Source organism: Solanum dulcamara, chromosome 4 (assembly GCF_947179165.1).
Source record: "Solanum dulcamara chromosome 4, daSolDulc1.2, whole genome shotgun sequence".
Classification (NCBI taxonomy): Eukaryota; Viridiplantae; Streptophyta; class Magnoliopsida; order Solanales; family Solanaceae; genus Solanum; species Solanum dulcamara.
The window spans coordinates 24,329,590-24,347,458 of NC_077240.1; the positions used below are offsets into that span (position 1 = coordinate 24,329,590).

Below are 17,869 nucleotides of genomic sequence, written 5' to 3' on the forward strand. Positions count from 1 at the left end.
AACGTGTTGTAAAATAGACTAGATTAATAATTTAAGAAGGAGAAAATAATAACAAGAGAGATAATAAGGGAAAGAGGAAAAGAGAGGAGTTGTGCGTGTTTTTCTGTATGTATTCACTCGTTCATTTGCACAGAATGTGCATATTATATAGGCATTACAAGGAGTCAATTTTCTTGCCTAACTTGCCCAACTATCCAAGTGGGTGGGTATCACTTGGATAGATACATCCATATATAACAATATACTATTATAAGTCAAACATAATTACACTTAATTATGCCAAATTAAAACAGTCTACTTCTACTCACTTTACTTTATAGAGCATTTTATTCTTTAAAGTGAGATTGAATTACGGAAAATTAGATATATGAAGAGTTGCTTGAATGGTAAATACCTCATACCTTTGATCCTAAGGATATGAATTTGAATTAGTAAGAGATAAAAAGGGTGAAGGCTTAGGGAGGGATAAAAAAATGGCACTGAATTAAGCAAACAGGCAGATTGAATAAGTAAATGAAATACAAAAAGAAAAAAAAAAAAAACATAAACAAAAACAAAAACAGCACATTAATGTATATACACTTTAAAGAATTTTAGATTAATTATAGATCCTTGAAGGAAATTCTGATTTGCATCGCGTAAGTATCAGATATAATTTAATAAACATTATATTCTGAACTTATTATTTTAAAGTAGAATAAGTTTGTTTATTAGTTTATGGGAAGGGGAGTCTGATGTAATTGGAAAATTTGTTGTCACGTGATCATGATGTCGTCACAAATTCGAGCCGTGGAAACAACCTTATGCTGCAATGCAGAATAAGGCTAATTTGTATATAATACACTTTTGTGGTACGATCCTTCTCAAACCCATACATAATGGGAACTTCGTGCACTGGATAATAAGTCTGTTTATGAGTTCATTAAAGGTTCAAAATTAGGTTCTTTGAGAATATGTCTTAAACTACTCCCTCCAGTAATTTTTACTTGTGACGCCCCGGGAGGGTATCCTACACGTGGCCGACACTCGAAGACCATTGCTGGTCCTCAAGCGAACCACTTAGTTCAATCACACGTTCATTCAATCACATTCTATTACAAAAAGACTCAACTCGTTAAGAATACTTCTCATAAATAAGGCCAACGGCCAACCATCTATCCAATCAACAACTAGTAAGAGTGAAACTAATCAAAACGAAACAAATCAACATCATTATAAATCTAGTCTATGAAGCCTCTATCAACAATCTTAGTGGTGCCAATGACAGGTTCATGAATACCTCAAATCAAATAAAGAAAACTAAACTCAAAGGCTGAAAGAAAACTGCGGTATCCTTCGGAAATAGGGAGGACTCACCAACTAGCCGAAAGCGAATAGATCCTCATGAAATGATGCAGGCCTAAATAGATGTCACCACATGGAATGTACGCGTATGTAAAATAGCAGAAGGAAACATGCATCATGGTAGAATCAAATCAACTCAGAATCTAAAATCGGAAGGGTGGACAACTCAATCAAGATGTCCTAAGCCTAAACAAGAATAAAATTTAGACAAAGACCAATCATACACAATCTATTCCAATCCAATCCAAATCAGACTACTATTAAGACCTATATGGGAGTTTCTCTTAACCGACAACTATCACTTATGAGTCAGTGACAGTACGACAAGCCAACGTTGTTGCCATGTTCGTCCATTACCTTGCCAGGATAAGAACGAATAAAAAATTATGGATCCATAACCAATCAAGTCCTATTATGTCAGGACAATAATTTAGGAAATATCCGACTTTAACGGTTCGATTCTCTTCTACGTTTGGTGACTAGTTATTGGGTTCGAGTTATTACTTACTCTTACCCAATTCGGTGCTCGATACTCCTCCCAAGACTCAGTGCTCATAAGATAATCAGTCCAGATCAAACCAATTCAGTAAGTCTCTTTTGGACTCTTTTCAACTCATTCGTTCTATCAAATCAGTCCTTTCAACCAATCAGTTTCCCAATCATTCTCAAATCATTTAGTTAAGAGAGATTTTAGATAATCATTTACAAAAACATTCAAGACTATGAACTCATCCACACTATTATTATGCTCACATTTCAATCACAATCATGCATTCATAGGTCAAAGCTCTAGACTAAATTCTTAATCATAATCACCCAATCATTAATCAAAATATCATGAGAGTTTATGAAGTAAATAGTCAAAATCATTTGTTCAAGAACAAGTTTATAAAAAACATAAATTATGCAATATTATGTAAAAAAATATGATAAGTTTATGGAAAATTCTCAAGAAACACAATCATGGGGACTCAAATTACTCACAAATCGACCTATCACAATCATGGGGCACATGAAAGAACAATATCCATGCTTTAGTTTGCCTTACCTACCTGGGATGAAGATAGGGCAATCAATCTTGCAAGATATTGCTTGAATCTTTTGAATCCTAGCCTCTTCTCCATTCCTTAGCCTTAGCTCTTAAGTTAATTTAACGTAAAAGACTTAAGAATGCGTTTAGGAACTCTTTTAAGATCGAAAACGACCTATATCAGTCGTGAGTTAAGTATCGGAGGGGTGGGGAAATGACCAGATTGCCCCTCCTTAAAATTAAAAAGGGGCAGAAAATTGGCCATAGAAAATAACTAGAATAAATTTAAGTCCAAGTCATCGCGGACCTGCCACCCATTTCTCTGTTTTCGTCGCTTCACTCTGAAAATTTATCTTTTGATCCGGTTGGTCTAAAATTCAACCAATAATTTTTCCCACACAATTTTTCATCCTGATCAATATTCCAGCCTCGTATTGACCGAAAAGGTTAAGGAAGATGTGTTGTGCGAGCGTTCTTTAGTCTAGGGGTATTTTGGTAATTTTACCGAGTGTAACACATTTTTACTTGTCATTTTTCACATGTTGAGAAAAAATAATTTTTTTGATGTTTTATCCTAATGTTAATTACTTATTCACCAAATTATTTTTTTAAAATTTAGAGCCGGTTTGATCACAAATATTCTTGGAAAAAATTTGAAAAAAATTTGAGAAGTGGTGTTTGGCCATACAACTTGGCAAATATATTTGGCAACATCCCAAATTCCCAAATACTTAATACTCCCTCCATTTCAAAATAATTGAATTGTTGGGGTATTTTTTAGTGTTCAAAATAATTGAATTGTTTACTATTCAAGATAGATGTTGGAAATTTTTTCCAATTTTACTTTTCGTTAATTAAATTTCAAAGTTGAGTTTCAATGAATTAAATAAGTATTGAAACTTAGCATGGAGTTTGAAAAGGGAAAAAATGGAAAAAACATGACTAATTTATGTCTTTATTTTTTTTTTAAGATGTGTGTCATATTCCAACAATTCAGTTATTTTGGAATGGAGGGAGTACTAAACATCAATTAAAGAGTTAGTGTGGTAAAATAGTCATGTCAATTATTATTTTCTTAATGCGTGGGCCAAACTCAAATATGATAAGGAAAAGTAAACGGAGGAAGTATTAAGTACTACTCATATTTGTACTCCATTTATGATCTCTAAACTAGTTGTAGTAAGTCATTCTTAACCTACACATTAGTTTGCCAGTGTCAATGAAATTTAGTGCTTAATTTGGGGATAGAGAAAAGGTTCCACCTTTTGTTTTTTCTTTTTCCTAATTGATTAATTTGAACACAGAAAAGTATGTTTTTTTTTGTAATAAAAGATAGATATATTACTTAAAGAGAAACATGCAAATTGTATTCGGTGTTAGCTGATACGTGAGTTTGGGTCTGTGCTGGGTAATATTGTTAATATTACAGGGAGAGACTTTCCTAGTGCAATTAGTTCTTATGATATTTGCTTAAAAAACATCAACGACGAATTCTGGTGGAACTTCTAGTAATTGTATGTCATCCACAAAAGTATGTTTAACTACAGAGGAAATGGGAATCCAAAACTGTCGATTTGAAAACAGAATTAAAGAACACCAAAAGAGAATATGTATATTGTGGCATGCACTATAAGTCTATAATATATATATATATATATATATATATGAAGTTCAAAGTAAATTATAAATTTGTCAGCATGCACAAGTGGGGGGTACTACTTTACTTTAGTGGGATTAATTATTATTATTCATATTCTACTTATACAGACAGCATATATATAAACTCCTAATGTGGAGTATAGTGGGAATATACAGTAATTAACACACTTTTTGTGTGTGTGTTAGACTAGTACTTTTCAACTCCAACACTTGGAATTGTTGAATTCGTTACTAATTACATACGCTATTCCCTCCGTTTATTTTTATTTATTCAACATTGATTTGACACATTTTTTAAAAAAATAAAAATAAAATGACAATTCAATCATATCACTCAATATAATAAATCAAATTTAATGTTTAGAAAAATGACTATAGTTAATAATAAAAATGTAGATATTGAAATTTTATTGGATAACTCCATATAAATTTTGGATTAAATCTGAAATTCATAATATATCGATCAAGTCAAATTATAATTACGCAAGTCCGTAAATTGACAAGAAGAGCTCAATCCATGCTCTTCAAGCCCAAGGTCTCTAGAATTATTTGGAGAACAAATACCCCCAAGCCTTAGCTCGTGCCTATAACAAAGGGTCTTTATAAGACCACAAAAAAAATGAAACACATAGAGAAGCTTTGTTCATTGGTGGTGATTCACAAGTCTTCCGCTACAAAGAAATTTTCGTCGATCTCCAAGTGGCGAGCCGCAAGTTTTCATACCTCCACGATTGTGATCAAAGCTTGGTTCCGCATTCATGGTGAAATTTCAATAAATATTCTACCGATTCAAGAATAAAGCAAAGCTCTTGAGTTAGAAGAATCGGAGGATTACGCGTTTTTATAGGATTTTATAGAAATTGTAACCCCCGCATAAATTATTAAAATTAAATATATTTTACTTGTCGCTATTTTTTCTTGTCTTGATTATATTTTTCAGGAATGAAAATTTAGTTGTTTACAAAAAGTAAATTAGGTCTTAAATGATAAATTATGTCTTAATTTTGTAATCCAAACAAGTAAAAAATGAACATATATTTTTAATATAAGGGCAAACAACATAAATTTGCATCAGTTTAGGGCCTAATTATGTGCCTTACACGAGATTTTGAAATTACCATTCATGTCGAATTTTAGTCCTTAAGATACATGTATCTTGGATTCATGGGGTCAAAATTAGATGTAATTTGTTCCAGATATATATATTGTATCTGAGTGGATTCACATGTATCTGGAATACACTGTCTCTCTCCCTCTCCTCTCTTGTATCTAACTCGCCCCTCTCCTCTCTCCCTATCTATCTATATTCCAGAATATATTTGATATCCCAGATACATGTATCTAGTGTGATTCACATGTTTTGAAATACACTGCTCTCTCACTCGCCTCCCTTCTATGTCGCTCGGTTTTCTCCCTCTCTCACTCACCTCTCTCCCTATATATTTATATTTCTGAGTGTATTTGATAACAAAAATATATGTATATAGATATATTTGAAATGAAATCTAATATGAAATTATTAATTAGTAAGACAATATATAATTATTTTAAACTATAGAGAAAATTAATAAATATGATAAAAATATTTATGTAATTAAATAATTTTTTCTTATTATAATGAATAAATAAAAATAAAACAAAAGAGTAATAATTAGACCGTAAAAGTGCATACAAGTGGAAAAGGAATGTGCAATTAAGTACAATAAACTATCCCAATCATGTTATAATTAAACTTCTTCTTGTTTTCCTTGAGGGATTCCTACTAATTTCTGATGTTCAACTTGTTTAATTGATGGTCATAGTTTCCGTCCATGTTTATCTGTTTATATTTAATTTGACATATTTTTTAAAAAGTAATAAATAAAATTATGATTTTACTATATTAATTCTAATTAAATAAAGATAAAAATAATAAATATTTTTTGATTTTTTAAATTAAACAAATAAAAATATTTATATTTAATATTATGAATAAATAAAAATGAAGGGAGGGAGTAAATAATAAGTTCTCTTCCAAAGCAAGATGAAGCATAACTATAATGTTATTGTTATTGGGTTTCTAATAATATTCCAATAAACAATAAATAAAAAGAAAGAAAGAAGAAGAAACCTAATTATAATTAGGTGCACTAAATACTTTTAATAATGCGAGATTTGCTAAAATCACGCGAGTAAAAAAACCCAAATAATACCACATTATATTATGAGATAATATATAAACGTAAAATAATGTGTCGAATTAATCATGTCCTCACGTGTAATAATAATCAACATCCATCAATGAATGGTTTATTTGTATGTTAAATAATTTACTTAAGCATAGGTTCCTTGTATCCTTATCATAAAGTTTTAAATTTCAGAGATAAAATTTCAAGATATTATTGTGAAATAAAATTATATTATGATTCAATCTATCTAATAGGTTCTATATATTTCTCAGTCAAAAAAAAGAACTAATCATATCGATCTAGGTAAGTGGTGACAACTATGAAATAACGAAAAGTCACTTTTAAAACACTTGGAATATACTAGTACTAGTGATGGTGGTTGGTTGGATTTAATTGGAATCAATACCATTTTCGGCACTTGGATTCTCTCAAAATTATTTTTGATGAAATTAATAACTTTTTAATTACGTTTAGGCATCCACTAATTGCTGCCTTTTCTTGACCACAAAAAAGTGCACTATGATGTGTTAATCTTTGTTTTAAATTCATCATTAGCAACAATTAACATAAGTGGAGAACACAACATTACATTTCATCCATCAATTTGAAGAAATTTAATTTTAAATTTATCACAATAAAAGAACGGCTAGTATAAATTCAGATAGAAAAGTCTTTTAAAATAATAATTATGAATTGGGTGGTCGATTTGAATTAATTGTTAAAATTATTGCACTCTTATGATGCCACAGCTGGATATTTTTGTGAATAAAATATGGTAAGAACAAATTCCTTGTTCTTTCATTTTGTTTGGGGAATATTTTTTTTTAATCTAAGTTTTTCTTTTGTTTTTTATTGAGTGTTTGAAACCCCGCATAGAGCTCCAATTAATTTGAATTTGCGCTGCATAAGATTGATTAAAAAGGAAAACACTTTTTAATAAATATTTTTTTTTCAAATTCAAGATTCGAACTAGTTAATAGTGGAGGAATCCTATTCATTTTACCACAACTCTCATTCATAGGAGAAATGCAACACAAGAACTTCTCAAACGTCACCCATCCTAGGACTACTTTAGCCTTTTTTCAGCTAAGTTTTGCGATTCACTTTTCTATTTCATGTCATAAAATGTCAATTTTGGTATTACGATTTATTGACCAAGGAGGACAACAACAACAATTATAATAATATATTCAGTGTGATTTCATAAGTGAGGTCCGAAAGGGGCGGATTATAAGTTGTTTTAGTAATCCTAACTTGTAAAAGTAGAGAAACTGTTTTTGATAGACCCTCGACGCAAATTCAATGTAATTTCATAAGTGGAATCAGGATGGGCTCTCTATAAGAAGACATACTCTCATAATAATGGAGTATTTGAAGAAAAAAACAACTTATTCATAATCAGTCTTTCTTATTATTAGTAATATTAGTTTTGTTTGAAGAAATTGTTTCGCTATGTAAATGTGTGAAAATTAAATGGTTTAGAAAAATAAAACTAAACTTTATAAAGGAAGTATCTAGCTTTACGCAACCAATGTTACCAAACCTAAACTGATCATGTATTAAAATTTGTAAGCCATTACAAACGACAATAATAAAAGTAGTTGATAAATATTAGATGCTAAGAAATATTTCTAGGTGTGAAAAAATGTCCCGATAAAAGTGATGAAGCTAGTAAAAATCAATTAGTGTGTTGGGTAAAAAAGAGGTGAAAAATATTTTTTATGTAAGATTACCTATAATAGCCTTTGTGGTCTGACTCTTTTTTATATTGCGTATAATAAAAGTTTGGTACATCAGATTGTCCTTTATAAATTTAAAAGAATTTATATTAAAGAAGAAAACTACTGAGGAGATGCATAGACGCATCAGTGAGGAGGTGCAAGTTGGTGGGAGAGGATACGAGGAGAGGCAGAGGTAGGTCAAAGAAGTATTGGAGAGAGGTGATAGGACATGATATAACAGAAGTTCAGGTTACTGAGAATATGACGCTAAATAGGAGGGAAAGAAGTGCACGTATTAGGGTAGAAGGTTAGTAGGTAGTGTAGTATTATTTTGCTCAGGGTGCCTGATGTTTGTGATGATATTAGTTGTATTATTGTAGTTCTTATTTTTTTATTTTTATCATTGTGTATTATTTTTTTTTTAATAATCTATCCTAGTATGTTGCTTATGGTGTTTCGACTAGCACATGATTTATTGTTGTTTTGGCTCCTCTTTGGGAGACGTTTGCACTGTTTCCTTGTTACTCGATATATTCTCTTCATTGTCTTCTTCTTCTTATACCGGAATTTGTTGCACTTGAGCCGAAGGTCTTTCAAAAACAGCCTCTATAGCTCCACAAGATAGTGGTAAGGTCTGCTACATTCTACCCTCCCCAAACCTCATTCATGGGATTTCACTAGGTATGTTGTTGTTGTATATTAAAGAAGACGAATGATAAAAATAGAGTAGTGTGGTTTGTTTGATCAAACCAAAAGTGTTTATAAACTGTAAAATTAAAAATTAGGTGAACAATTTATGAGTTTTGACTGATATTTTTTTTTGACTTATAAATACTTTACTTATATGTATTTTTAATAATTACCAAACATATAGATAAACCAAAAATATTTATAAATTAACTTGACCAACTTATAAACTGTCTTAATTAAATTAAATACATATGAAAACACCAAGTCAAACAAATTAAACAACGAGAAGAGTGATTGGTTCGAATAAGGCCCTATTCTAATGGTTTACAATTATGGAAATTAATTAAAATTTTCAGCTGATGTAAAATTAGTTACTGTACTTTTAGATCTACTATTGGAAAATTAAATGATGGATCATATATGCTTAGTTTACTTATAGGGCCATATATGCTTTGAGTAATACAATAGGGACGAAAACAAAACTATCTTCAAACTTAAAGGATCAATTGAGTTAAAAAAACTCCAAACTTTTCTCTATATATAGATCCATGAAATCACAATCTCCATATAAAACCAAATTCACAAATTAATTAAACATGATAGGTTGGGATGATATATACAAGGTGGTGGTTGGCATGATGCCACTTTATGTAGCACTTATTTTAGGCTATGGTTCAGTAAAATGGTGGCACATGTTTAAGCCAGAACAATGTGATACCATCAATAGATTCAATTGTTTCTTCATCCTCCCATTTTTCAATTTCCAATTCATAGCTAATATCAACCCTTACAGTCTCAATTATCTCTTTTTAACTGGAGACGTAATTGCTAAAGCCTTAGTAATTCTGATCCTCGTCTTATGGGCTAACTTTTATAAAAAAGGGAGTTTTTCTTGGTCCGTAACAACTTTTTCTTTGTCCGCTTTGAATAACACACTTGTTGTTGGAGTCCCATTAATGAAGGCTATGTATGGGGATTTAGGGGTTGATCTTGTTGTTCAAGCAGCTGTGATTCAAGCTTTGTTGTGGCTAACTTCATTGTTGTTTGCACTTGAGTTTTGGAAAACAAAGATGAATAATAATAGTAATAATGTTGATGATGGAATTGATAATTCTATTGAATTGGGAAATATTAGTAGTAGTACTACTACTCAAATAAGGAATAATAATAATAATGCTGAGCTGGCATTTTGGCCTCTGATGAAAGCTGTTTCTATAAAACTTGCTAAGAATCCAAATTCTTATGCTTGTTTTCTTGGTCTCTTCTGGGCTCTTGTAGCTCAAAGGTACGTATGAGCACAGTTTTATTTATTTAATTTAATTCTTTACGTGTTTAACTTAGTTTTCTTACTAGCCAAATAAGTAAAATTTCTTTTTGATAATGAGGTAATCGATTGTGAGACTCGAATTTAGAATCAGTGGTGGAGCCATGTGTAGTTAAGAATATGCAAATAAGATGAAAATAATTATTTTTTGGACATATATAAAAATTTATTAGCCTTGACATTAGAGAAATAACAGGTCCAAAATATAGGTGTGACATTAAGAGCCTGTTTGGATTGGCTTTAAGTTGGTCAAAATCAACTTAAAGCCACTTTTCAGCTTTTGGACCTGTTTGACTGAGGCTAACTTTAAGCCAGAAAGTTCTTAAAGTCAGTTAAAAATGAAAAATTAGGATTCCTAACTTTTTTTTCTAAGTGCTTAAAGTCATTTTCTTTGACCATGGAAATTACTTTTATATCCCTTATATTTTAACTAAATTCCCAAACTACTCTTTTTATTCTTTTAACCCTAAAATTCACATAATTTTCCTCATTTAAGCACTTTTATCCAAACACTCAACTGTTTATTTATAAAAATAACTTTCAGCACTTTAAAGTTCTAAAAGCACTTCATATATAAAAAGTTACTTTTTTTAAGCTCATCCAAACGGGCTCTAATATATTTTGTTAAGCTCCCTTGTTAATAGATTTTTGTAACTAACTAGTAGTTTTTAGTAACTTCTTTAGTACTTTTCCTAAAAATATATATCTTTCACTTTTTTGAGTTTGGTTGTATTCAAGTGTTTTCTTTTTCCTGCTCTAAATTATTATTATTTATTAAAATAAGTATCGATTTAGCTTATTTTGCTTATTTTACTTTTATGTGTTTTTTTTTCCAGGTGGCATTTTGAAATGCCAAGCATAATAGAGGGATCCATTTTGATAATGTCAAAGGCTGGTAGTGGAGTAGCAATGTTTAGTATGGGTAAGTGTCTTTGAACAATTGGAACAACAATAAAGGTTCTTCCTTTTATTATAAAAATAACAATTAATAACTTTTGATCCTTTATTTAATGAAACAGCCTAGCATTAAAAAACTTCTGATGTTTTTTTTTAACTAACAACCACTTTAGTTCTTTTATGAACTTTTTTTTGACCAAAAACTATCTTTCATTAAAATTATCGAAATTTGTAATTTGCTTGGTTAAATTTTTAAAATACTTATTTGTCAGAAAAGCTTTTTGAAATAAGTATTTTTGGAAAGTAATAATTTGTGTTTGTCAAACTTTCAAAAAGTGTTTAGGAAAAGAAACTATTTTTTTTTGCGTCAAAAAATAGTTTTAATCGTTCAATTATTACTTAATTTAACACTTATTTTTCTATTTGGTTCGTAGAGAAAATTATTTAGGGATTATAATTTTTGGATTAATTTATTTCACCTCCAAGGTGGGACAAAGTAACATTAAGTTTGAGGTATAAATTTATCCAGAGATTACCTATACCTTCAAGCAAACAAAGTTGAAATTTAATTCCAAACTTAAACATAAGATTTTCCATCTTATTCCATAAATCAAACGACCCCTAAAAGATTAATCAAATATCTCAACATACAATAAAACACACACTTTTGACTTCCTAAAAACTTGTCTAATCAGATAATTAATGCCATTCTTTTCACTAAACAAGAGTTTTTTCTCTTTTTAATTTTATTTTTAGGATTATTCATGGCTTTGCAAGGGAAAATAATTGCATGTGGAGCTGCATTGACAATTTATGCAATGATTTTGAGGTTTGTTGTTGGGCCAGCAACAATGGCAATTGGTTGTGTTGTATTGGGCTTGAGAGGAAATGTTTTGCACATTGCTATTATCCAGGTAATTAACCGCTAAATTAATATCTTAATTTTTTAAAACGTATTTATAAAAATTTATTTGTAATTATCTTATAAATGATACGTTAGTATGAGTAATTTGTTATCCTCATAGTCAGTGCGTGTAACAAAAGGCTTGGGGGTTTAGACTATAGTTATAACTGATTATATAATATTACCTTTGTCCCCCTTTATTTGTCCAAATTGTATTTTGCATTCTCCTTAAGGAAATGATTATTTAATTTAAAAGAGTAAAAATAGATTTCATGAAATTTTTATGGTTCTTAAAATTAATATAATAAAGTTATTTCTTAAATTTACTAAAAGTTTTCGATTTTATGTTTTTGCAGTCAGCATTACCCCAAGCAGTTACTTCTTTTGTATATGCCCAAGAATATGGACTTCATGCTGACGTACTTAGCACTGCGTAAGTCCTATTTAACTTATTTTAATAAATTGTTAATTGGAATATGCAAAAATATTTATAGTTATTTTAGATCAAATTAAATTAACAATAGTGCATTTGACATTACTAATTAAATCAAAGTTACTAATGACATTTCATTTTTCTTAATTTCAGGGTCATTGTTGGCACCATAATTTCGTTACCTCTATTGATAGCATATTATGCAATTTTGGATATTATGCATTAAAATTCAGGGATATCCGATAAAATTAGAACGATATAACTAGCTAATAGGAATGCTGAACTTTGCTTGTAATGTTTTGAAAGCAGACATGGAAAATTCCAGACTAGAAAAAAAGAATATCTTTTTGTGGAATGGAAAATTCCACCCATATTTGTTTTGAAAGCAGACATGGAAGAAATTATTTTTGCACGGTTTTAAAAAACTTTTACAGCAACACTCTCAACCAATTCTAAGTTTTAACCATCATAAGCACAATATCCTCCTCTTTCTTATATCAAAATCAGTGCAAATTCTCGATTTTCTCAAGTTAACACAAGCGGATTAATAATGACATTAGCATATTAACTGATAACTGACAATTACATACACAGAATTACCTAGATGATCAGCAATCGACAACGCTATTTTTTGTATCCTCACCACAAAGATATCTCGTTCGCACACAATATCATGATTTTCAAAATGGGAGACTAAAGAAAATATCCGCTCTCATAAAAGAAATTCAAACTATGCTTGCACAATATCATAGGTTTGCCTTTATTTTTTTATATCTTCACTTTCAAATAATTGAATTAGGATCATTATAGGACTTTACTCGGCTTGTGGGGTTCAAACCTACAATTCTAGTGTGGGAAAGCGTTTTCATGTCCCCTTTTTTATCACTAAATCGTCAATTAATTTTGTTTGGGGGTTCACAAGTTAATATATATATATATATATTTAATTTCCTAATACAAATACAGAATTTACAGAAAAACTACTGGGTTCGTCCGAACCCTTGAACCTCAACTTAGCTTTGCCACTGCTTGTAGCGTAGATTCGGGGATAAATGTGGTATATTTAAAAAAAGTGACTATTTTTCCTTCTTGACACTATACTAACTTCATTCCACTTCTATATCCAATGCTTTATCCTTTCTCTTTCCCTTTTCTTTATTCTATTTACAACAACTATTGGGTGTGACAATTATTCTGACACTATTATGTATGGATGTCCCCTTCCATGTGGGACCCACCCATTTGGAAGATAAGTGGACAAACCACTTGAGGAGAAAAATATTACATACTCTCCCTTATTCCTTCATTTCTTAGGCTATAAATAGCTTTTATTTTCATAAACGAAAATACAACAACAAGCATATATTCTTCAGTTCTGTCTTTTCTCTTACTCTATTTTCTTACATAAATTGTTAAGTTAATCTCAATTTATAACAGACACAACTTTTTTTTCTTTTTTTTTTCTTCTATGAACACTTGTCACACCCATTTTTTTTTTTTTCCGCATTACTCTATTCTTTTCACACATCATTCTTCTTATTTTCCTCCACATTAGCCACCCTCAACTTATGCATTTTGTCTGAGTTGAGGTGCACAATATTCAAAAAAGGACTAGGGACAAAATAGAGGTTAACATGAAAAATACGGAAGGTAAATAGGGCAATACAACAAAGAGGTGTACGTAGTCTCAAAATTCTGAATCGAGGGATAAACATTTTCATTTGGCCGATAAGTTAGATTAAGTGGGCTGATTTCAAAAACGATATATGATTCTTTTCAAATCAAACAGTCCTATAATCTCAGTAAGACTAACGAAGCTAGTTTTGAATTAGCATACAAGGTAAAAATAAGGCAAAGAGCTGTGAAAAATATTTAGGTTAAATATGAAACTTATATAAGAAATCAATACATATGAATTTGCAAAAGTTGATTATTAAAAATAATAGTGGAGAAAAAGAGATGGTAATGTTAAGATTAGTGAATGTAAATTTGGGATGTGATCGTTTTTTTCTTTTTCCTCTGAAATACTTTTTCTTAATTATATTTTTAGTATGATTTCTCTAAATATATGTAGACTAACCTTTTTTTTTAATTACATTTTTAGTATGAGTTTTCGACAATATGTAAACTTGAAATGTCATCGCTATATTGTTCTTCATTTGGAGTCCTTTTCTTAATTATATTTTTAAGTATAACTTCTCAACACATATGCTTCACAAAATTCACATTTTTCATCTTCTAAATAAAATAAGATTTAAAAGACTAAAAGAGGGAAATAAGAAGAAATAGAAAAAAATGAAGAAAAGGATAAATTCAATTAAATATACCTATATTTTGTGACAATTGTTATTTCGAATCATCTATAAGGTGCATATTTTCTAATTTCAGTTACTCAGTTTTTCACATCAATATTTTTTTAGTCCGATTCTTCCTCCTCTTTTATGACAATTAAGAGGATTAAGAATATGACTTTGGACTTGTTTATAACATAATAGGAGTAATACGTTATTACACAAATAATGAATATTAATCATAGAAAATGAAAAGGCAATCAAAATTAGAGTTATTGAGATAATTATTTTTATACTAAGTTAAATAGCAAAAAAAAAAAAGAGAATCCAAATTAAAGAGATAACACTTCACTTTTTTAGTGCCAACAATTATTATATAGAAAGATATAAATTTTTAAGAATCACCATTTTTCTTCCGGAAAAATCAACACATTGTGTTGCTTTTTTTTTCTTTCAAAAACTAATAAGCCTATAATTATATAAAATAATTTAAACCAAAAAATAATTTAAAGAGATAATATTTTTAAATGCCTTTCCATTTAATTGAGCAGTAAATGTAGAGAGTTATAAAATTATTGTTTGAATTATTTTAATTTTTAGTAAATATTTCAAGGGATATATAACAGAAAGAAGTGGAAAAAATTAGTAAAAAGATAAATACCAATCAAATTGTGAGATATGTACTAATAATATGTTATATTTGAAATAATTAAAAATAATATGTTTAATAATGATACTAAATAAGGTAGTAAAAACTAAATATTTACTAATTACAATAGATGAGTTAACGTAACGTGGGTTGAGGGATTCTAATAGTTAATATTAAATATAATTGAGAGAGTTAAATGAGTAGTTTTTGAGCCCTTTTAACATAGCACATACATGAGAAAAATAGATAAAATGCTAATAAAAGTAGAATAAAAATAAATATATTTTTGATCAAAGAGAAGTGCCATCATTGTGTGTGTGTATATATTCATCAAAACTGTACTTTGATGTTTAAATTCCGTACTTCACATCCGTGTTTAGTTCAACTAGATATATCCACCAAAGTGATATTGAAATATTATTAAGTAATATCAGCTACGTACATATATCTATCAAAACTAAAAAAATTATTTTAAAAAATCTAAATTGTAAATTGATCCTCATTATGAAGATCAAATGGCATTATTATAGGAGTGATTATTTTTTATACCACACACGTTAAAAGCCTATTAGTAATGTTTTTCATACGTAAAAAACAACTCAATAAAAAAAAATATAAGCACATGAAGAAAATTGTAAAAGAGAGCCAAAAACACCAATAAAATTATAATATGAGAGGTAAATTGCATCACTAAGTAGTACTTGACCAATCGCTGAAAAAAAAGATCAGGAGAACCACTACTCACTTCAAAATCCAAATCAAATATGCTCTTGTAGATCATATGCATATCATTTGTTCTTCCGAAAAAGCATCTTTATATTGCTAACAATGCTTTTTTTTGGTAATAGAAGAATTTATATTACTCGACCGAAAGTATTGCAAATTATTTCCGAGTTGTATCGGTACATAGTTAGGGGGTGTAGCTTGGCCTAAGTTGTTAAAATTACATGCTTTGATACGCCTAGTATAAGTAGTTCCTAAAGTGTCTACCTCAAAAACACCTATCGCATACACTGGTGGAACTTCCAATAGGCTTGTTTCTTCCAAAAATGAGTGCCTTGCTCCCTCCTTAGTTAGACTGACCGCCACTTGATTTTCTACCCTGAAAATATGTCTAATGGTTGTGACCTGCAACTCTCTCATGAGGTACCTGCATTCAGAGATTATATAGTTAAAATGTTGATAGTTGTTAGAAATTATTTGTATAGCTTGTATCGAATCAGTATTGACTTTCAAAGGTCGCAGATTCCTTGACAAAGCTATTCACAAGCCATAGAGGATGGCTAGCAGCTCTTCTTGTGCCACATTAGTGTGAGCACAAGATTTCATGTAACCAACTACCCATTCCTTGTTATGATTTCGAATAACTCCACCTATCCCACCTATCCCAGGTTGTGTTGGTACAGTCCCATTGGTGTTCAACTTGAAGGTATTGTGCGTTAGAGGTTTGCAGCACATTTGGACTTGAATTGATTGTTTTTTTCCCAGGGGCTCCTTTTGGTTAAGAAAGTAGTATTCTCTTGCCTGTGCGATCACATACTTAGTGCTTGCGGGATTCCTTTTATTTTGAAACAGGTTCTCATTCCTGCTTTTCCATATTTCCACATACAGAAGGACAGGATTGCTCCCCAAGGGATCCAGGCATCAAAGGGTTTGTTTTCCAGGAGGTTTTAGTTATCCTTCCAGTTGTTGGAGTTCATTTGGGATGAATCAGTGTAGTCCACAAATGTGCTGAGACTAGAAATATTTTCACAAAAGGTTTTAACTCTATTGCATTGAAAAAAGATATTGTCTATATTTTCATAATCTTGTTCACAGTATTTACATATAGGATCCACATTTAATCCAATCCTATGGATGTTCCAGATCCAAAATTTATCAGAGGTGAAGTTATTCTGGCATTGATCTTGGTTGTTAATGAGTCCGTAAGCACTTTTAGTGGTGAACATCCCATTTTGAGTGAGGTCCCAGGTGATCAGGTCTTTCTTTATTTTAAGGGTTGGGAGGAAACTATCCTTGATATTTCTAATCATGTGTTCAGGAAGGGTGAAGGACAGGAGGGATAGGTCCCAGATTCTATCTTTGCACAGGGAGCTGACCATAAGACTCTGATTGTTCCAAGACTTGGGATCCGCCTATCCTTTATGAAGTTGACTCTATTTCCTTGGTTTACAATCCATCTAATACCTTTGGTGCATGAAGCCCATCATTTCTTTAGGCATTGCCAGGTTCTAGAGACAATGGATTTGCTGTTTGGGAAGAGTCTGTCATGACAATATTTATGATACATAACTTTGGTCCATGCGATATGGTTAACACAAGCTTTTCTTTTTGCCTACTCCTGGAAAAGCGGTATATTCACCAGGCTAGCCTAGCATGCAGTGATTTATTCTTGACCACATATTTTTGCATTTCAAGTCCTCTTTAGTATCTGGGCTTTGTGACAGTTTCCCATTTCAGGAGATGTATTTTCCTTTTAGTGGAGGTTGTTTCCCAGATGAAATCTCTTTGAATTTTATCAATAGTCTTAGTAGTCTTAGATGGGAGGCTAAGGTATTGCATAACATGTGAAGGAATGCTAGCAAGGGAAGCTTTTGCTAGTGTTGTGCTACCAGCCATGTTGAGAAAACTTGCTTTCCAACCATTACACTTGGCTTGCATGTTATCAATAATGAAATGGAAATCCTTATGGGTAGGTCTTGAGCGAAAGATAAGAAAACCCAGATATTTGCCAAAAATATTTTTGGCTTAGATGTTCA

The 17,869-nt window shown here is 30.6% G+C and overlaps 1 protein-coding gene across 1 annotated transcript; it reads left to right on the top strand.

The window, feature by feature from the left end:
- The first annotated feature begins 9,194 nt into the window (after positions 1–9,194).
- LOC129884881 (auxin efflux carrier component 5-like) lies at positions 9,195–12,541 on the top strand. The gene is made up of 5 exons (XM_055959156.1): positions 9,195–9,897; positions 10,773–10,858; positions 11,590–11,747; positions 12,094–12,170; positions 12,324–12,541. The coding sequence occupies exons 1-5, from the start codon at positions 9,209–9,211 to the stop codon at positions 12,394–12,396; spliced, it is 1,083 nt and encodes a 360-aa protein (XP_055815131.1). The 5' UTR covers positions 9,195–9,208; the 3' UTR covers positions 12,397–12,541.
- Positions 12,542–17,869: the final 5,328 nt, after the last annotated feature.